General features: G+C 47.6%; 1 protein-coding gene across 1 annotated transcript; it reads left to right on the forward strand.

The window, feature by feature from the left end:
• The first annotated feature begins 358 nt into the window (after positions 1-358).
• On the forward strand, positions 359-19,628 carry dbh (dopamine beta-hydroxylase (dopamine beta-monooxygenase)). Its single transcript, XM_002942278.5, has 12 exons — positions 359-731; positions 1,547-1,693; positions 1,807-2,067; positions 5,942-6,118; positions 6,415-6,517; positions 9,440-9,606; positions 13,224-13,367; positions 14,758-14,796; positions 15,197-15,256; positions 15,974-16,101; positions 16,951-17,110; positions 19,378-19,628. The coding sequence occupies exons 1-12, from the start codon at positions 393-395 to the stop codon at positions 19,498-19,500; spliced, it is 1,848 nt and encodes a 615-aa protein (XP_002942324.3). The 5' UTR covers positions 359-392; the 3' UTR covers positions 19,501-19,628.
• The last annotated feature ends 252 nt before the right edge of the window (positions 19,629-19,880 follow it).

Genomic DNA, 19,880 nt, shown 5'->3' on the forward strand with positions numbered 1-19,880 from the left:
GCCCCTGAGGTGGCAGCCCCGGTGACACCCCAATCCGGCACTAGTGGCAGCTTAAATCTACTCATGTATGGCCACCTATGCCTGTACCCGACCAATGTTGAGCAAGTTCCCAGACAGGTGACATTGTGCCTCGTCGGTGCAGCTGTGGAGGCCGGCACTTTAGATCCAATAGATAACACAAATGCAGTTAAGACCTTTCCACTTAACCTGACTGACAAGGCCCATGTTCAATTACAGCCCATTAGGTCAAGCAGCCAATGGGAAGCAAATAACCTGAGGGGCCAAAGCCAAATCAGGTTTGCACAATGTAATTACGCAACTCCTGGCTGCACAAAGTGCCCGGCGAGAGGTATAAATGGCCACAGCCCGTCCTGCTTCCCATTTCGCTTGAGATGGCAAAGAGAAGGTTCTGCTCCTTCTCCAACCTCAGGATCAGGGAGGTGGTCCCTGTCTATTTCACAATGTTGGCCGTCTTTATGATTCTCCTGGTGGCCTCGCTACAGGGCCCATCCCGGCAGCAGAAGTCATCCTTCCCTTACCAGGTACCACTGGATCCCCAAGGTTCTCTCCAACTCTACTGGAATGTTAGTTACTCCGAAAAAGTGGTCTACTTCCGGATCCTGATTAAAGACCTGAAATTCGGGCTGATTTTTGGGATGTCGGACAGAGGAGACTTTGAAGATGCCGACATGGCCGTGCTCTGGACCAATGAACTGGGCTCTTTCTTTGGAGTAAGTCACTGCCTTTTTTACGTTGTTGGGAGGGTTATATTTAATAACCAGTCGGGGGACATGTCTCTATCTGACTGAAATGGTCCATAGACCTAAAGAGTAATGACCCAAAGCCAAGATATGGCTAATTCCGATGCCTGGTAGCATCTTCTCTAGTGGCCAACGTTGGGGTCTACTATATCTCTGCCCCATTTCCAAACTTTTTAAAGCCTGGTTTGATTATGGGATCGGGCTGTAAAGCCACTGGGAGGCTACTGGGCCCAGATACAGTCTTTAATACAAGAATACGGTACCTTTTTAATGTTTTTTAGTAGATAACCACCAATGGTCAGCTGATTCATCTACTCATGGGCCATTGGTTAGGTCTGTCTAATTCTTTCTCCATGTGGCTTGTTGGGAGGGTTATATTTAATAACCAATCGGGGGACATGTCTCTATCTGACTGAAATGGTCCATAGACCCAAAGAGTAATGACCAAGAACCAAGACATGGCAAATTCCGGTGCCTGGTAGCATCTTCTCTAGTGGCCAATGTTGGGGTCTACTATATCTCTGACCCATTTCCAAACTTTTTAAAGCCTGGTTTGAATATGGGATCAGGCTGTAAAGCCACTGGGAGGCTACTGGGCCCAGATAAAGTCTTTAATACAAGAATACGCTACCTTTTTAATGTTTTTTAGTAGATTACCCCCAATGGTCAGCTGATTCACCTACTCATGGGCCATTGGTCAGGTCTGTTTGATTCTCTCTCCATGTGGCTCTACGTGGGAATCTTTTCTTCTATCATATGTGATTTTGTTTCATCATGTATCTAAGGATGCCTGGAGTGACCAAAAGGGGCAACTCCACATGGATTCCCAACAAGACTATGAACTGCTGAATGCCCAACAGTCTCAGGAGGGTCTCTATCTTCTCTTTAGAAGACCATTTGCCACGTGTGATCCAAAGGATTATCTAATAGAGGTAGCGCTTACAAGTCATCTGTTTCTTTTATGGTTGATGGATCCTCTTTAGCTTAGTTGGGTTCATGTATTCTGGGAGGTGGGTGTGTAATCGTTTTCTCTTTCCCTCACTAGGATGGGACCGTTCATTTAATCTATGCTCTGCTTGAGAAGCCATTCTCCACTCTTTCTTCTATTGATGTCTCTGCCATAAAAAATCGGGGACTTCAGAGAGTTCAACTCCTCAAGCCAGACCTGCCCATTCCCAGACTCCCAGCAGATGTCCTCAACATGGAAGTCAGGGCCCCCCAGGTTTTGATTCCAGCCAAAGAAACCACCTACTGGTGCCATATCACGGAGCTTCCTAAAGACTTTACGAAGCACCACATTGTCATGGTAAGTAAATGATCTCACTAAAGGTAGCCATACACGGGCCAATTCAAGTCTTATAGTCTCCAAACAATCGAGTTAGCCCAATATCCCCCACCTTAGGTGGACATACCAGGAGAAGAACCACTTGTTTGGCGACATCGCAGATTTAACGTGTATGGCCACCATAACACTCTCTGAGATGTTCTTGATGATGTTCAACTGACTCCTACAGACCCAACATTGATAGTTTTGGCCAAATCATTGAGTTGTACTCATGTGGTCATCATGGGCAATGATAATGCCCTGAGCTGGTCAAACTAATGCGCTGGACTACCGTGCCATCATCTCCTTAACTGTTCCTTATGTTATACCAGCAAGTTGTGCAGCCTTCATAGCTGGAGCTCCTCTTAAACAACCCCCCCCCTCATTGTCACTGCGGTCTCTTCTAAACATGGTAACAAAAATATTGAATAACAAGGTCTGCCCCAGTGCATTATGGAGTGCTAAATCCTTCTCTCTGGGATATCTGAAATTTTGGTCTAATCCATATCCATATTCACAAGATTCTTCTTGATTGTTTACGTTCAATTCCGTTTTTTCCCCTCCATCTGGTGCCACCACAACCACCTTTATTTTTCATCTCATAGACCATCTGTCATTCAATCCCTACAACGTCCCAGTTCTACGCGTGTATCTCACAGCTTTCCAGCAGCAGTTGTAATGTGGTCTCTTAGTTATTGTAACCATTGCCTACATATCATCCAATCATTCATTGCTTCTCATTACATAGTCTACCAAAGATAACCAATCAAGTAAGATTTATTGTAATAGCTATGATCCTTCTATCTCTCATACATCACTCATTTTCTTTCCTTCCACTAAGTGGTTGCCCCCCCCCCCCCTCATTTTAGCCTCGATAACCTCACCCTAATGTATGGAGATTGAGGCTCTCAAGAGAGGGTTCTCCAGAGTCAAGCCAACAGAAGGCCATAGAAATTGATGTATAGAGGGGCAATTTAATTTAACCTACTGCCCAATGATCTATACATGAAGGTCCCTGAAGGCTTTTGCATCCCATCAGATCAGGTTAATCAATCAGGAGAGAATATTCAGACTTAGAATGCCTCCTATTGGTGCACCTTGAGGGATATCAGCCAACCAAGAAGCCATGTTGACCTGCTGAGCTGTCTATCTACATGTGTGACTGACCAAAGCATTGCTGACTGTAGACAACTTCATTCCAAGAAGAATTGGTGGAGCCTGGGTGCAAATGTCCTGGGCCTGCAATATACCAGAAATGCTCCTCAGCCAATTAAAAGGCTAGAAGAAGGGGGAGGGGACACATCAAAGAGCTTCTCTCCTATGAGAGAAGAATTTGGTCATTCTCCCCAGGAAAGCTCAGAAGAAAACCATTGGGGCATCTATGGTTCTAAGAGAAACATTGTTGCTCTTGGAATAGCCTGTGCCACCTTTCAGAAATCAAAAATACCCCCACCTTGTAGGACTTAAAATTAGGCTCTGCCACAGCAAGGAGCTGACAGAAAGAGGTGACAGTTATATCGCTCGTTGCCAGCTCTCTGCAGCCCACTCGGAATTCTAATTACGATGATAATCATGCTCTGTGTAAGAAGCAAAATGGGAAATGACAGGAGCCTTATTTATGTCGGAACATTTTGCAGCAACAGCACAAACCACCTTTCCAGTAAGGATAAAACCCTTAGAAAATCCCTTGACTAAAAGGCAGGATGCCCCCTAGTCTGCCGGGGTTATTATTAACTTTTTTTTTTATATGAGGTTGATGGGCCATGTACCATTAGTCACTGTGCAATGAAACAAGGGTTTCCATAATTTCCTATTGGCCAAGTCAGGGTCAGACTGGCCTACTGAAGTGGCAGAGGATCTCCTAGAAGTCCTTGGTCTTTCTTATGTCCACCATAACCTTGATATCATTGGATACTATCTCTGTCTAATTGTTACAATGTGGACCTTGAACCTTAGGTTCTTTAGCTAGCTAGACATGTTACAATGTGGACCTTGAACCTTAGGTTCTCTAGCCAGCTAGACATGTTACAATGTGGACCTTGAACGTTAGGTTCTCTAGCCAGCTAGACATGTCACAATGTGGATGTTAGGTTCTCTAGCTAGCTAGACATGTTACAATGTGGACCTTGAACCTTAGGTTCTCTAGCTAGCTGGACATGTTACAATGTGGACCTTGAACATTAGGTTCTCTAACCAGCTAGACATGTTACAATGTGGACCTTGAACGTTGGGTTCTCTAGCTCAGTGTTTTTCAACCTTTTTTGGGCAAAGGCACACTTGTTTCATGAAAAAAATCACGAGGCACACCACCATTAGAAAATGTTAAAAAATTTAACTCTGTGCCCAGCAGCAGTGCCCCCCTAGTACATTGGTGCCCAGCAGCAGTGCCCCCTAGTACATTGGTGCCAAGAGCAGTGCCCCCCTAGTACATTGGTGCCCAGCAGCAGTGCCCCCCTAGTACATTGGTGCCAAGAGCAGTGCCCCCCTAGTACATTGGTGCCCTGCCTACGGCACACCAGGCAACATCTCGCGGCACACTAGTGTGCCGCGGAACAGTGGTTGAAAAACGCTGCTCTAGCTATCTAGACATGTTACAATGTGGACCTTGAACGTTAGGTTCTCTAGCCAGCTAGACATGTTACAATGTGGACCTTGAACGTTGGGTTCTCTAGCTATCTAGACATGTTACAATGTGGACCTTGAACGTTAGGTTCTCTAGCTAGCTAGACATGTTACAATGTGGACCTTGAACCTTAGGTTCTCTAGCCAGCTAGACATGTTACAATGTGGACCTTGAACGTTAGGTTCTCTAGCTAGCTAGACATGTTACAATGTGGACCTTGAACCTTAGGTTCTCTAGCCAGCTAGACATGTTACAATGTGGACCTTGAACCTTAGGTTCTCTAGCCAGCTAGACATGTCACAATGTGGACCTTGAACGTTAGGTTCTCTAGCTAGCTAGACATGTTACAATGTGGACCTTGAATGTTAGGTTCTCTAGCTAGCTAGACATGTTACAATGTGGACCTTGAACCTTAGGTTCTCTAGCCAGCTAGACATGTTACAATGTGGACCTTGAACGTTAGGTTCTCTAGCTAGCTAGACATGTTACAATGTGGACCTTGAACCTTAGGTTCTCTAGCCAGCTAGACATGTTACAATGTGGACCTTGAACGTTAGGTTCTCTAGCCAGCTAGACATGTTACAATGTGGACCTTGAACGTTAGGTTCTCTAGCTAGCTAGACATGTTACAATGTGGACCTTGAATGTTAGGTTCTCTAGCTAGCTAGACATGTTACAATGTGGACCTTGAACCTTAGGTTCTCTAGCCAGCTAGACATGTTACAATGTGGACCTTGAACGTTAGGTTCTCTAGCTAGCTAGACATGTTACAATGTGGACCTTGAACCTTAGGTTCTCTAGCCAGCTAGACATGTTACAATGTGGACCTTGAATGTTAGGTTCTCTAGCTAGCTAGACATTCAGGTGGTAGGCTAGGTCATCTTCAAAACGATAGAGCAGCGATCCCCAACCAGTATCTCTGGGGCAACATGTTGCTCACCACCCCCTTTGATGTTGCTCCAAGTGACCTCAAAGTAGGGGCCCATTTTTTTGGCTTGGGGGCAAGTTTTGAAAGCCCAGAGACACAGTTCGACTCCAAGCAAAGCCTCCTGCAGGTCAACAGTTCATGTGGGGCTACCAAATAGCCAATCAAATCCCTTCTTTGGCATCCACAAAGAACTTTTTTCATGCTTGGGTGGCCCCCAAACACATCTGAGTGTGGGTCAAGAGAAGGACAGAACAAGACATAAGAGAGTTTAGACCTTCAGGCCTAATGCAACTGTTGTTTCCTAGTACGAGCCTGTGATTACAAAGGGACATGAAGCCATCGTCCATCACATTGAGGTCTTCCAATGTGCCTCGAACTACTACACCATTCCCCGATACGATGGACCATGTGACTCCAAGATGAAACCCCAAAGCTTGAACTCTTGTCGCCACGTCTTGGCTGCCTGGGCAATGGGAGCTAAGGTGAGTATAAATGGTGGGGGGGGGGGGGGGTCTGTCTTGTAATGGGGAATAAGGGGGCATTAAAGGGTAAGTGTAACCTTTCAAGCATTCTTGATAAAAATTGTTGATGTTGCTATCAACATTGGTCTATTTTAGCCAATGTTTTTATCTAAGAGTCTATCTCCCAACTCTTTATCAACGAGATTTTTCTGCTAGAGTGGAACAAACTGAATGGAAAAAAATGCACATATACAAATATATCTCTTACCCTGTTATTAGAAGCAGTCCTTCTGCTAACCTCTGGTTATTATGTGCAGGCTTTTTACTACCCAGAAGAAAGTGGTTTGGCCTTTGGTGGGCCTGATTCTTCTAGATACCTTCGGCTGGAGGTCCATTATCATAATCCTCTGGAGTTAAAAGGTATATTTTGTTTTATCTCATTTTATCACTGTAGGAAGAAATTTGACAGTATTAAAGGGGATCATGGAGACCCACCTACTCAACTCTTAGGTCAAAATTCCCTGTTATAGACAGAGAGGCAGATGTAGGCCACATCTCAATGGACATGAGAAGGTCGACCCTTTGGTCAGGGCCCAAAACAAGTTACAGATATAGGAAAATATCTATGTATTGGTCATTCAACCATAGTTCCAAGAGTATCTAGAAGAGCAACACATGTTCACCCCAAATCTCACGCTAAGTGATCATCTAGCTGGGCTTTAGGTGTAGCTAGGAGACCAAGTTGGCAGATGTAGGCCACATCTTAATGGACATGAGAAGCTCCACCCTTTGCTCAGGTCCTCTCTTGGCCCATAACAAGGTTACAGATATAAGGAAATATCTGTGTATCAGTCATTCAGCCATAGTTCCAAGAGTATCTAGAAGAGCAACACATGTTCACCCCAAATCTCACTCTAAGTGACCATCTAGCTGGGCTTTAGTTGTATCTAGAAGACCAAGTAGGCAGATGTAGGCCACATTTCAATGGACATGAGAAGCTCCACCCTTTGGTCAGGTCCCCTCTTGGCCCATAACAAGTTACAGATATAGGAAAATATCTATGTATTGGTCATTCAACCATAGTTTCAAGAGTATCTAGAAGAGCAACACATGTTTACCCCAAATCTCACTCTAAGTGACCATCTAGCTGGGCTTTAGGTGTATCTAGGAGACCAAGTAGGCAGATGTAGGCCACATCTCAATGGACATGAGAAGCTTCACCCTTCGGTCAGGTCCCCTCTTGGCCCATAACAAGTTACAGATATAGGAAACTATCTATGTATTGGTCATTCAACCATAGTTCCAAGAGTATCTAGAAGAGCAACACATGTTCACCCCAAATCTCACTCTAAGTGACCATCTAGCTGGGCTTTAGGTGTATCTAGGAGACCAAGTTGGCAGATGTAGGCCACATCTCAATGGACATGAGAAGCTTCACCCTTCGGTCAGGTCCCTTCTTGGCCCATAACAAGTTGCAGATATAGGAAAATATCTATGTATTGGTCATTCAACCATAGTTCCAAGAGTATCTAGAAGAGCAACACATGTTCACCCCAAATCTCACTCTAAGTGACCATCTAGCTGGGCTTTAGGTGTATCTAGGAGACCCAGTAGGCAGATATAGGCCACATCTCAATGGACATGAGATTTCGGTCAGGTCCCCTCGGCCCATAACAAGGTTACAGATATAGGAAAATATCTATGTATTGGTCATTCAACCATAGTTCCAAGAGTATCTAGAAGAGCAACACATGTTCACCCCAAATCTCACTCTAAGTGACCATCTAGCTGGGCTTTAGGTGTATCTAGGAGACCCAGTAGGCACATATAGGCCACATCTCAATGGACATGAGATTTCGGTCAGGTCCCCTCGGCCCATAACAAGGTTACAGATATAGGAAAATATCTATGTATTGGTCATTCAACCATAGTTCCAAGAGTATCTAGAGGAGCAACACATGTTCACCCCAAATCTCACTCTAAGTGACCAGCTAGCTGGGCTTTCAGGTGTATCTAGGAGATCAAGTAGATATTAAGGTTGCCCCCTGGCTCTCAGTCCTGCAATTTGAGAACCAATGAAATAGAGTTTGGTGCCCCACTATAAGCTGCCCAGCACACATGTGACCTGTCCACTTCCTGCCCCTTTTGATGCCCTTGGTTCCTGATACGTTCCCCATTGGTTCTGTAAAGCCAAGAGCGCCTTTTCCATCGTTAAGAGTGATAGCTCCTTGGATTCTCCAATTAGCGGCTTTTGCTTCCATGAGATTAGCACACGTGAATGTATTAATACCCAGTACGGGCTGATCATGGGTAAAAATAAATGGAAATGATTATGTAATGATACGGTATTTTTACCATGGTAATCCTGTACCGCGCTGTCAGCGGCAGTAAAACAGCAGAATATTAGGGTTATAAATAGCCGAGCTGAGATATTATCAAGTGCCTGGGTCCTGCTGCGAAAAGCTTCTTCAGTATCATAAGCCCGAGAAGTCATTAATGCCGTATATTATCCTCATATCAGCGCGCCGCGTCGTCCCAGCAGGCAGCCAAACGCCAGCTAATAGACAATAATCAATGGCCCTTTTGTTGTGATATCGTTAGCGATGCCGTTTGTTATCTTATCTACCCCTAAGGTCAAGTATTTGTTGTATCAGCAGAGCTGAGGGGCAACCTTAGATGGTTTCTTCCCAGGCCCCCTGGTCCCAAGTCCCCCCTCATCTCTATAAAACCCACAAACCCAACAACCACCCCCAACCAACTCATGGAATAATGATTCTGAGGTCAATAGAGCTCTAGGAGGGGTCATCCAAATCTCTCATCCAACCTGTAGGACTCTAATTGGACATCCCTACAATGGGGACATCTTCCCAGACCTTCCCCCTTCCATATTGAAGATGAACATCCTTGGCCCAGGTCTTCGTCGCACACATCTCTACTCCTACCTGAGACCCACCAGATAACTCAACGATGGGTGGGAGGGGGTGCTAGAAACCACTCATTGCTCAATTGTAGAATGTTCCTGGAACCCCTACCCCTCCTTACTAACATAGAGATATTCTATTTCTTCCCATCTCTAGTAATTAATGTTGCCTCAGGGTGGAAACTCATAAGTGGATTTTCCCGTTGAGGCTCAGAACTTGCAGAAAGCTCGTTTCAATGAGTGTTGGGAATGGGGAAGGGAAACTTAGCGGTTCCTTAATATCTGGTGGCTTGGGTTGGCCAAGTTAAAGGGGGACCTGTCGCCCAGGCATAAAAACCTGTATAATCAAAGTCATCCAAGAATGATGAGATACTACATAATGCCCAGTCTAGTAAATATTCCTGTGTTTGTGCCGTTGAAAGGTCTCAGGGACTCTTCTGGAATTCGACTTTATTACACCTCGACCCTAAGAAGATACGATGCTGGCATCATGGAAGTCGGCTTGGTCTATTCTCCAGTGATGGCCATCCCACCGGGCCAGAAGGACTTCCTTCTGACCGGTTACTGCACGGACAAATGCACCGATAGAGTGAGTGGACAGTTATATTAATTTGTTTCTGGACATATGTGGCCCAAAAGTGTGTTGTGAAATGATAGAGAGTTCTTCTGGACAGAACATTGGGTTGGATGGGTAGATAAGACAGAGTTTTGGCTTTATTAGGGACTGCTCAAAGCTTGGTGTATAGTAGGGCTCTGCAGAGCAACAGTTTCAAGTCAGGTATAGTTGAACAAGATGGCAACAGTAGACGTCCTCATCAGCGTTGGCCAACTAGAAACCAACATTAGGTTGGCCTGGCAGTTTAGCCAAGGTTTTGGCTTTCTGTAGGAAGCCCACATAGGGGTGACTGTAAAGTCCTGCACAGGTCCCACAGGACCCACCACCCAATATGTACCCCTACCCAGACCTTCTACCCAACCCTGACTGCGAATAGGTAGGCTTAGCTTCCAACCCAGGAAGTGATGTTGCTGTATACAGGAAGTAGGAGCCAAATCAGTAGGGTAAGGGAAAAAAAGCTTGCGGTAATAACAGGACAGGGTGGGATGGACCACTACTGAACCTTAGCCAGGTACCCAGGGACTGCCAACATGGCCAGAAAAATGGGGACTTTCTGCCCAAAACCTGACCACTCTGCAGGTACCTGACCCGATGAAGGACTCTATTAACAGGACAGGGTGGGAGGGACCACTTCCACACCTTAGCCGGGTACCCAGGGACTGCCCACATGGTCAGAAAAATGGGGGCTTTCTGCCCAAAACCCAACAACTCTGCTGGCATTCTGCAGGTACCTGACCTGATGAAGGACTCTATTAGCAGGACAGGGTGGGAGGGACCACTTCCACACCTTAGACGGGTGCCCAGGGACTGCCAACATGGTCAGAAAAATGGGGACTTTCTGCCCAAAACCTGACCACTCTGCAGGTTTTCTGCAGGTACCTGACCTGATGAAGGACTCTATTAGCAGGACAGGGTGGGAGGGACCACTTCCACACCTTAGACGGGTACCCAGGGACTGCCCACATGGTCAGAAAAATGGGGACTTTCTGCCCAAGATGGCAATGTTATAGTTCCAAATCACTGTGACCCAATGAGAAGCCTTCAACTGCTTCATAGAGATCCCTCAGCTTTTGCCCCTGCTAAAGATGGACCTGTTAGGAGGGCAGTCTAACAACATGGCCAGAAAGTAGCTCTTCAGCTTTTAATAGGCAACCCCTAAGCTTTGCCTCCTACCCTGAGGGCTAACACTTCTGCCTTAGATATTTCCATCTGTCAGAGCTTAAATGAAACCAAATTAGAACCTTAATTAAGGAGCAAAACCTTCCGCCAAGTTGCGACCACATCGCCGCGCTTCAAAGACTCTCCGATACGTCTACAAACCGTCGCTGCCAGGGACTTCTTTGTAGATGATCACGGATTCTCCTAATGCAACAAGAACTGTGATGAATCTTTAATACGCGCTCTCGCTGGGGTATCAGCAGTCTGTTTGTTCTGTGATGGATTTTGGAGTGTTCCATATCGAGACAGACGGCTCTCCCCGTAGCAATTAATAACGGGGACAAGAGGCATGTGGTTCCAAGCGCTCGAGAGTGAAAACACTTCATCCGGCTGAGGAAAGAGACAGTATTTAGTGACGAGACGGTCTCTCTGAAGAGAGGGAATTGAGAAATGTAATGTAAAGGTTGGGGTAAATAATTAGAAATGGGGGTAAATGTGCAGAAGGGAAATCATGTCTATATAGGGAGGTCCTATTGGCCAATTGATATGTTGCTCTAGGCCAGGGGTCTCCAACCTTCTATACCCATAAGCCACATTCAAATGTAAGAAGAGTTGGGGAGCAACACAAGCATGAAAAGGGTACCTGGGGGTTCCAAAGGGCTGTGGTTGGTTAATTGGTAGCCCCTATATGGTCTGGCAGCCTATGGGAGGCTCTGTTTGGCTTTACACCTGGTTTTTATGCAACCAAAACTTGCCTCCAAGCCAGGAACTCATAAATAAGCACCTACCATTGGGTGCAACATCAAATAGGTTGGGGAGCAACATGTTGCCCAGGAGCCACTGGTTGGGGGTCACTGCTCTAGGCCCCCAAATGATGTATGTAAATGCTATTCACCTAGGGCAGCTTGCCTAAACTTGAATCTAAGAGCCTAAAGGTGGCCGTACATGGCCCGATTCTAGCTGCCCATATTGGTGCCTTAGACTGATTCAGCAGCTTATCGGCCCATGTATGGGCACTACCAGCGGGCCTGCCCGACCCATATCTGGCCTGAAATCGGGCAGATATCGATCGGGCAGGTTAAAAAATTTAGTCGGAGAGTGGACCGAATCGGCTTGTTGACTTCTCCTATACCCGACGTTCTAATTCGATCGTTTGGTCCCAGGGACAAACGACCAAATTAGCCAGGATTCACCCGATATCACCCACCTGTAGGTGGGGGATATCGGGAGAAGATCCGCTCGCTTGGCGACATCGCCAAGCGATAAGATCTGAAGGTGTATGGCCACCTTAAGTGGTCCTTCTTAGGACCTTCTCAAGACCTTTTGATGTCCCACTGAATGCTGCTTTGGGCATCGTAGGCTGGCAGAAACCATAAAAAGTAGGATAATACATGTGGCCTATAGGGGTGAAATTGTCAACTGGCAGCCAGTGAGCCTTTCTGGCTTGGTAGACAGGGTCTACAACAGGGATACCCAACCTTTTTTTACTCATGAGCGATGATCAGATGTAAAAAGTGTTGAGGAGCCACACAAGCATGAAACAATGTTCTTTGGGGGTGCCAAATAAGGGCTGTGATTGGCTATTTGGTAGCCCCATGGGGACTGATGGCCTGCAGGAGGCTCTCCTTGGAGCAGAACTGTGTCTGGGCTTCCAAAACTTACCCCCAAGCCAGAAAATGGGCACCTACTTTGAGTACTTTGGAGTAAAATTGTGTTTTTATGCTTCCAAAACTGGTTTCCAAACCAGAAATGTAAAATGGGCACCTACTTTGGGGCCACTGGGAGCAACATCAAAGGGGTTGGTGAGCGACATGTTGCCCCCAAGCCACTGGTTGGGGATCACTGCTCTCAACAAAGATTGTGGGATTCATTTATGAACCCTCTATAAATGCAAATAACCCAACAATGAGTGTTTTTCCTTCAAGAAACTTGAAGTCCCAAGATGCAGGGGTATCTACACATGGACTACCTGAGGAGCATTGGATCAAAACAGCATTACTGCTACTGAACTACTACAGGGAGCAGATACATATGTTGAAATGTAGGGTTTCCCAGAATGCAGAAGGCCTCTGATTGGAGGAAACAGCTGCATGTTCAATGAGTTCTCCATGTTGCCGAGGTGCTGAGCTCCCTGGAACGCATGAAGACGAAGAGGTTGCTCCATAAAACCAGAAACATCTCTAAAACTATTGACAAAAAGTATAAGAGCTCAGGGGGGCACTTTGGGGCAAAATAGCTCTCTTTCTGTTGGCCGGGCCGGAGTTTGCTTGGGAAATACCGGGCGTAGGACTTAATCCTCCCCTTCCCTTGCCTCCCACTGGCTCCTCTCAAGCGGAAGAGACATGTAAACTAAGCAGGGATGCATCCATTATTTAGCAGCTCGGGGGGGGGGGGGGGGGCGACCTTGTTGATATTGTGACTTTTCTTCCCAGGCCCTGCCGTCCAACGGGATCAGAATCTTCGCCTCTCAGCTCCACACTCATCTGGCTGGAAGGGGTGTCTCCACCATCTTGGTCCGGGAGGGTAAAGAAGCCGAGGTTGTGAATGCTGATGGCCATTATAGCCCACACTTTCAGGTGAGCGTTTATGGGGTCTTCTGTGTAGCCCATACCGGCCAATCACGTGTTTGCTTTGATTATGCTTACTGCATTAGATCAGTGAAAGCTAATTGCTCATTGGCTGCTGTGATGGTAGACAAGCAGGACTTCTGAAGAGTATTAATCACATTGTCCTCTATGGAGTCCGGGCTAAATCCAGTTGTCTAGGATAGGGATTGCCGGTTAATTTGTAAACCCAACGAATCCCTCCCTTCCCTGAACCTCCCCACTGATGGGTTACCCCTTATAAGTCCAGACCCACCTATACTCCACCCATTTCCCCACCCACTTACCCCCCACGCCATGTGATGTTGCCTGCTCCCCCAACCCAATGGGCGGTAAAAATGTAAAAAAAAAAGATGGAAACCCCAGTGTTGGCTATCAAGCCCAACTGGAAAGTGTTCTTCAGCCTGATGGAAGATCTGGGTTTCAGAGGCGTTGGGGGGCTTCTTATTGCCCCTCTAGTGAAGTTGTGCCCTGTGAGCTCCTTTGGTCCTAGAAGTTGAGACTGAGAAGAAGGCAGAGAAGTTGGTTTAATCTCCAGTGCAGGACATTTTTGCCCAATTACATCCATTTCATGGCTGCAATTGCATTGGTTGTAACCAGGGTCGGACTGGGCTGACGGGACACCGGGAAAAAACCCAGTGGGCCCTTGAACCTTTGGGCCCCACCAACCCAGACCTGTCCCCGACCAGAACTACCAGTGGATTCTCCCCATTGCTCCTCCCTCCACCCCTGATAGCATCCATTAAGAGTAGGGTTGCCACCTCGCCTACTCGGTAACTCTGGGCAGGGAGGCGGGGCTTGACATCACTAAGGTGGGGCTATAATTTGGCAACTGGCCAATCGCTGCATCAATCTGCAAGAATCCTGCCCGGTTTCCCAAATTGGGCAGGTAGTTTTGGCTCGGGCAGCCCTACGGAAAACTGGGATGTCCAGGTCAAAACTGGCAACTCTAAGAGGTCGGCAGGCAGTGGGGGCATGGTAGCACTGATCCCCACAGAGAAGCTCATGACTGGGGTGGGGGGGAATCCCCAATGGGCTGTGGACACCAAAGTTCAACATTGGCTTCAACGCCCCCTTGTGGCAGGTAATACGCTGGAATCGTGGGGGGCAATGTTGCATTGTGGGTTAAAAACATGGGCAAATGTGCCTACAATTGCACTTTATGACCCTTAATGATCACTGTTGCTAACTCCAGACATGTCTCCCATATGTTCCTAGTTTGGCTGGTCAGTACTGGTCAATACCAGCATGGATTGGGTTGGTCTGTGGTGTGAATGGTTTATTGGCCGTGGCCATATCATGGGCTAAGTCATAAAAATTTCTCTTCTGATTTCCGTTGTCTCCTTTCCTTTCTCATCGGCAGGAAATCCGAATGTTGAAGAAGGCCGTCCATGTTCTCCCTGTAAGTGTAATTACCCAGACTCCTTTCCCCTGTGTGATATCTGTAACCTTAAAGGGGAACTCCACCCAAACACAACGTAATGCTTGAACCTAATTTCAAGCAACTTTGCAATATACAGGTTTCTGGGTTGTTGGAGTTCCCCTTTAAACTGTAGGTGGTGGAAAATGACCTCATCCAAGGGTTCCGATCTCGTTAATTTGGAGACTTCAAGTCTTTGGGTTCAGATTATTCCCAAATTGAATATTAGAATTGGTACATCCCTAGTTAAGGGCTAATGGGCCACTGGGAAGGTCTCCTAGAGATGACGGCAAAGTGGTGGAGTTCCTACCTCTTACCAATTCCCACGGTTACACGTTTTACCGATGGAAACCGCCATTATTTCTTTTTTGATTTTACACAGGGGGATGTGATGGTTACCAGCTGTTCGTACAATACAGAAGACAGGAAAAACATTACCGTGGTAGGTACCAAGTTACTCACAGAGTAGCGTAGAGTTGGCGTTGAGTTGGGTTGGCCTCCATCTGCAGATACCTGACGAGCTTGAGATCTCCTTAGCTCAGAATATTGGGCTTATCCATGAAGTCATCCAAGCCCTTTGTTAATAGAATCTGCCATCATACCCTCGCCCCTCAGGGTATTCCATAGCCTCACTGCCCTCACTGTGAAGAACCTTCAGTTCCTCAAGGGGGCCAAGAACCGCACTGCATACTCACGGTGAGGACTTACTGGGGATCTACAAAGAGGCAACATGAAGCCTTCATCCCTCAAGTCAATTTCATTTGTATCCAAGGCCACACTTTATTAGCACTGCCTAGAGTTGCACAGTATGTTATTCACAACCCCCCCCCCTCCAATCCTTCTCAGTTTAGGAGCCCCCCAATCACTTGCATTCTTCAAACATTGAACCATTCAACATTGGGCAGTTTGCTGATAAACTAGATAAAGCTGGACTAACATAGTAACATAGTAAGTTAGGTCCATCACGTTCAACCATAATGCCTATATATAACCTGCCTAACTGCCAGTTGATCCAGAGGAAGGCAAAAAACCCCATCTGAAGCCTCTCTAATTTGCCCCAGAGGGGAAAAAATTCCTTCCTGACTCCAAGGTGGCAATGACGTAGAGTTTGTGGTCCCACCATGGAGCAACATGCCCAAACTTATCTTATCTTTTGCAGGGCGGTTTCAGCATCACGGATGAAATGTGTGTAAATTACGTGCACTATTACCCACGCACAGACCTGGAGTTGTGCAAGAGCATGGTGGATCCCGGGTACCTACAAAAATACTTCCACATGGTGAACAGGTTTGTAGGGCTGTGGAGGGTAATTGTGTTAAGTTACTAAAAAACCCAATAGATTTAACACAAATGAGGGCTCTTTATTAAAGGGTAAGTCATCAAACCCAAGATCTGCAAGGTCTGACCAAGACTGATCTGCAAGGTCTGACCAAGACTGATCTGCAAGGTCCACATATGGCCATTCTCAGTAACACATTCTTCTCAATTGGTCATCTCGAATGAATGCTACCCAATGAACAATTTCCCTTCTGTGTTTTTTACAGTCAGAGGTTCCCAAAGGGGAAAATAGGGTTAATTTGGGGTGAATGTTTATTGGTGGAGGTCAAGCCTGAAGATCAGTTTAGAGAAGGGACCCCCAACCTTTTTTTTTACTCATAAGCCAGAATCAGATGTAAAAAGTGTTGGGGAGCCACAAAAGCATGAAGAAAGTTCTTTGGGGGGTGCCAAATAAGGGCTGTGATTGGCTATTTGGTGACAAATGTCTCCTTGAAGTCATTGGCCAACTGTTTGTAGTTGACTTCTTATCAAGCTCCAAAGCAGGGATCCCCAACCTTTTTTACCCATAAACCACACTCAGATGTAAAAAGTGTTGGGGAGCCACAAAAGCATGAAAAAAGTTCTTTGGGGGTGCCAAATAAGGACTGTGATTGGCTATTTGGTGACAAATGTCTCCATGAAGTCATTGGCCAACTGTTTGTAGTTGACTTCTTATCAAGCTCTAGAGCAGGGATCCCCAACCTTATTTTTTTACTGGTGAGCCACACAAGCATGAAAAATGTTCTTTGGGGGTGCCAAATAAGGGCTGTGATTGGGTGTATTATGGTGTAATGAGCCTGACCCCCCCCCCCCCAACAGGTTCAACAGTGATGACGTCTCCACCTCTCCCAACACAACGGTTACCAAGCAGTTCCAGGAGGTCCCATGGAATTCATTCAGCGCTGGGGTCTTGAAGTCCTTGTACAGCTTTGCCCCTATCTCCATGCACTGCAACCGGTCGTCCGCCGTTAGATTCCCAGTGAGTATAAACACAGGGGAGCCGCCAATCACCGTGCAGTTTGGTGGCAACCAACGTATATGAGGGATCCACCACCAATATAGGCCAACAGTGTGGCCCTTTACATGGAATGCTATCAGGGCCGCCATCAGAAATCACGGGGCACCTCACAACAAAATTTTCTGGGCCCCTCCCATTAATACAAAGGACACGCAGACATAAAAAGTATCAGGGCCCCCCATACACTATGCTAGCCAAGGCCCCCCATACATGGGGCCCCCCCAATTTCCCCCATACACAGGGCCCCCACTTGCCCCCCATACACAGGGCCCCCACTTGACCCCCATACACAGGGCCCCCACTTGCCCCCCATACACAGGGCCCCCAATTGCCCCCCATACACAGGGCCTCCTATTGCCCCCTATACACAGGGCTACCATACACAGGACCCCCAATTGCCCCCTATACACAGGGCCCCCCATACACAGGATCCACAATTGCCCCCTATACACAGGGCCCCCCCATACACAGGACCCCCAATTGCCCCCTATACACAGGGCCCCCCATACACAGGACCCCCAATTGCCCCCTATACACAGGGCCCCCAATTTCCCCCCAAAGACAGGGCCCCCCAATAGCCCCCATACACAGTGCCCCCCGAAGACAGTCCCATATGGACAGGGCCCATAATGGATTAAAGGGGGCCCGAGCTTGTCAGAAAACTGTAGCCCAGCTGGTCCCCCATTATAAGTGATGGCCGGCCTGGGACGGCTGTATCCCCTGTCCCCCCTGATGGTGGCCCTGAATGCTATAGACCAAGTTATAGAGGCAGAAGAAACTAAGGTCTTCTTCTCCCTTCTGATATGGGTTAGATGGGGGTCCCCAACCTTTTTTACTTGAGTTGGGGAGCAACACAAGCCTGAAAAAGTTCCTGGGGGTGCCAAATAAGGGCTGTAATTGGCTATTGGTAGCCCCTATGTGGCCTGGCAGCCTACCGGAGGCTCTTAAGGGGTTTCAAGCCTCCAAAAGTTGCCTCCAAGCCAAGAATTCAAGACTAAGCACCTACTTTGAGGCCACTGGGGCAACATCCAAGGGGTTGGGGAGCGACATGTTGCCCCAGAACATTGGGGATCACTGGGTTGGACGGTGGGAGGAAGGAGAGGTAACTGGTGTGACCCCCTCCCAAATTCAAGATATACGGTACATTTCTAAGGCAACAATCGCTCCCAAACCAATTACCTCTCGAGCGTTTGAGCGGCGCCGCGGCAACTCCCCGCACTCGTTCTCTCTAACGTCTCGCTTTGTTTTGGCTCGGCGGCGCGTAAAATGTTTCCCCACGGGAAGGAACGAGCAATCGTTTCGGGATAAACACTGTTAATATTCCAGCCGCCCCCGCTGCAATCGAATAAGGATAAACAGAAGGTCTCACACATCCTCTGAAGGAAGTGGGGGGGGGGGTTATATTAAGTGATAGCCCTTTTATGTTTTGATTACTATGGGCCTTCCGCAGGGTGGGACTGGGCTGGGGGGTCACCGGGAAATGACCTGGTTGGCCCTGGCCCTCATGGGTCCCCCCTTCCCAGACCCAATACAGGTGGGACCTGTAAGTACTGTCACTCCTCCGATGCCTTCCCTTGGCCAATTGCAGAGAAGTCTAGGTGCCCAATGGGGGCGGAAGGGACTGGTGGGGGGTGGAATGAGCAGGAGGACGGCAGGGGCCCCTGAGTGTGTGTGGGGGCCCCTGGGCCAGCAGCCCCGGTGGGCTTCAGAACACCCAGTCCGATGATGGCCTCCTGCAGTAGGAACTTGTATTGAGCATTGGTGATTGGCAAGATCTGGCCAACGTCAATGGCCAACGTCAACAGCCAACGTTGGCCAATCTCGGTCGGACTGAAGCCCCCCACGCCCCCCCCCAAGGGACCCTCACCGGCCACCTAACCCCCTCCCCCGAACACGCATACAAAATATATAGCTATGTGGGGATCGGGTCTAAGCTGATGGGGCCCACTGGGTTTTTCCCCAGTGTCCTGCTGGCCCAGTTCGACCCTGGTCAGCACCGCCCCCCCCCCCCCCCAACAGGGCATTTATCTCCTTGACCCCAGACGGGGTGTTCCATGGTTTTTTGAGGGGGGAAAACAGCAATTCCTGGACAATCCTGGATTGGTCAGATCCTAGGGGTTCAGCCTAAGCAGATACCAGATGTGAGGGGTAAAAGGGAATACCCTTTATTGCCCCCCCCCTGCAATGGCAAAGGGGTAAATATCATTTGATTTTGTTTTTCTTTATAGGGGGAATGGGAAAAGCAGCCGCTGCCGCAGATCAATGAAAAGTTACCTTCACCCCCAGCAACCTGTCCGGCCATGGACCCCGCGAAGTCTAAAGGCCCCACCCTTGTACGGCTGCTGCAGTAGAAAGATGCATTCTGGGATATCCCAGGGAGGATCAAACTCCGCCCATTCACCTGATCTCTACCTGCAACCAGCATTGTGTCTGTAGCCATCAGAGACTCATTAAATTAAGAAGCAATGATACCCCTGTATATATTAGTGTCCCCTACATCCAGGACTTGGTCTCTTCCATCACAAGTATGAGCAAACTTAGGGGGCTGTTCCTGCTGAATTGTGCTTAGTACAGGGGAATCCCTATGTGCCATAGTTTTATGGTATCTCTCTGTACAGGCTATGAGCAAACTTAGGGGGCTGTTCCTGCTGAATTGTGCTTAGTACAGGGGAATCCCTATGTGCCATAGTTTTATGGTATCTCTCTGTACAGGCTATGAGCAAACTTAGGG

The sequence above is a fragment of the Xenopus tropicalis genome, chromosome 8, assembly GCF_000004195.4.
Source record: "Xenopus tropicalis strain Nigerian chromosome 8, UCB_Xtro_10.0, whole genome shotgun sequence".
Lineage (NCBI taxonomy): Eukaryota > Metazoa > Chordata > Amphibia > Anura > Pipidae > Xenopus > Xenopus tropicalis.

Coding starts and splice junctions, on each gene's coding strand:
- dbh (XM_002942278.5), top strand. CDS start 393: ATGGCAAAGAGAAGGTTCTGCTCCTTCTCCAACCTCAGGATCAGGGAG. Junction 6,119..6,414: donor CCTGGGCAATGGGAGCTAAG/GTGAGTATAAAT, acceptor TATTATGTGCAG/GCTTTTTACTACCCAGAAGA. Junction 6,518..9,439: donor TAATCCTCTGGAGTTAAAAG/GTATATTTTGTT, acceptor TGCCGTTGAAAG/GTCTCAGGGACTCTTCTGGA.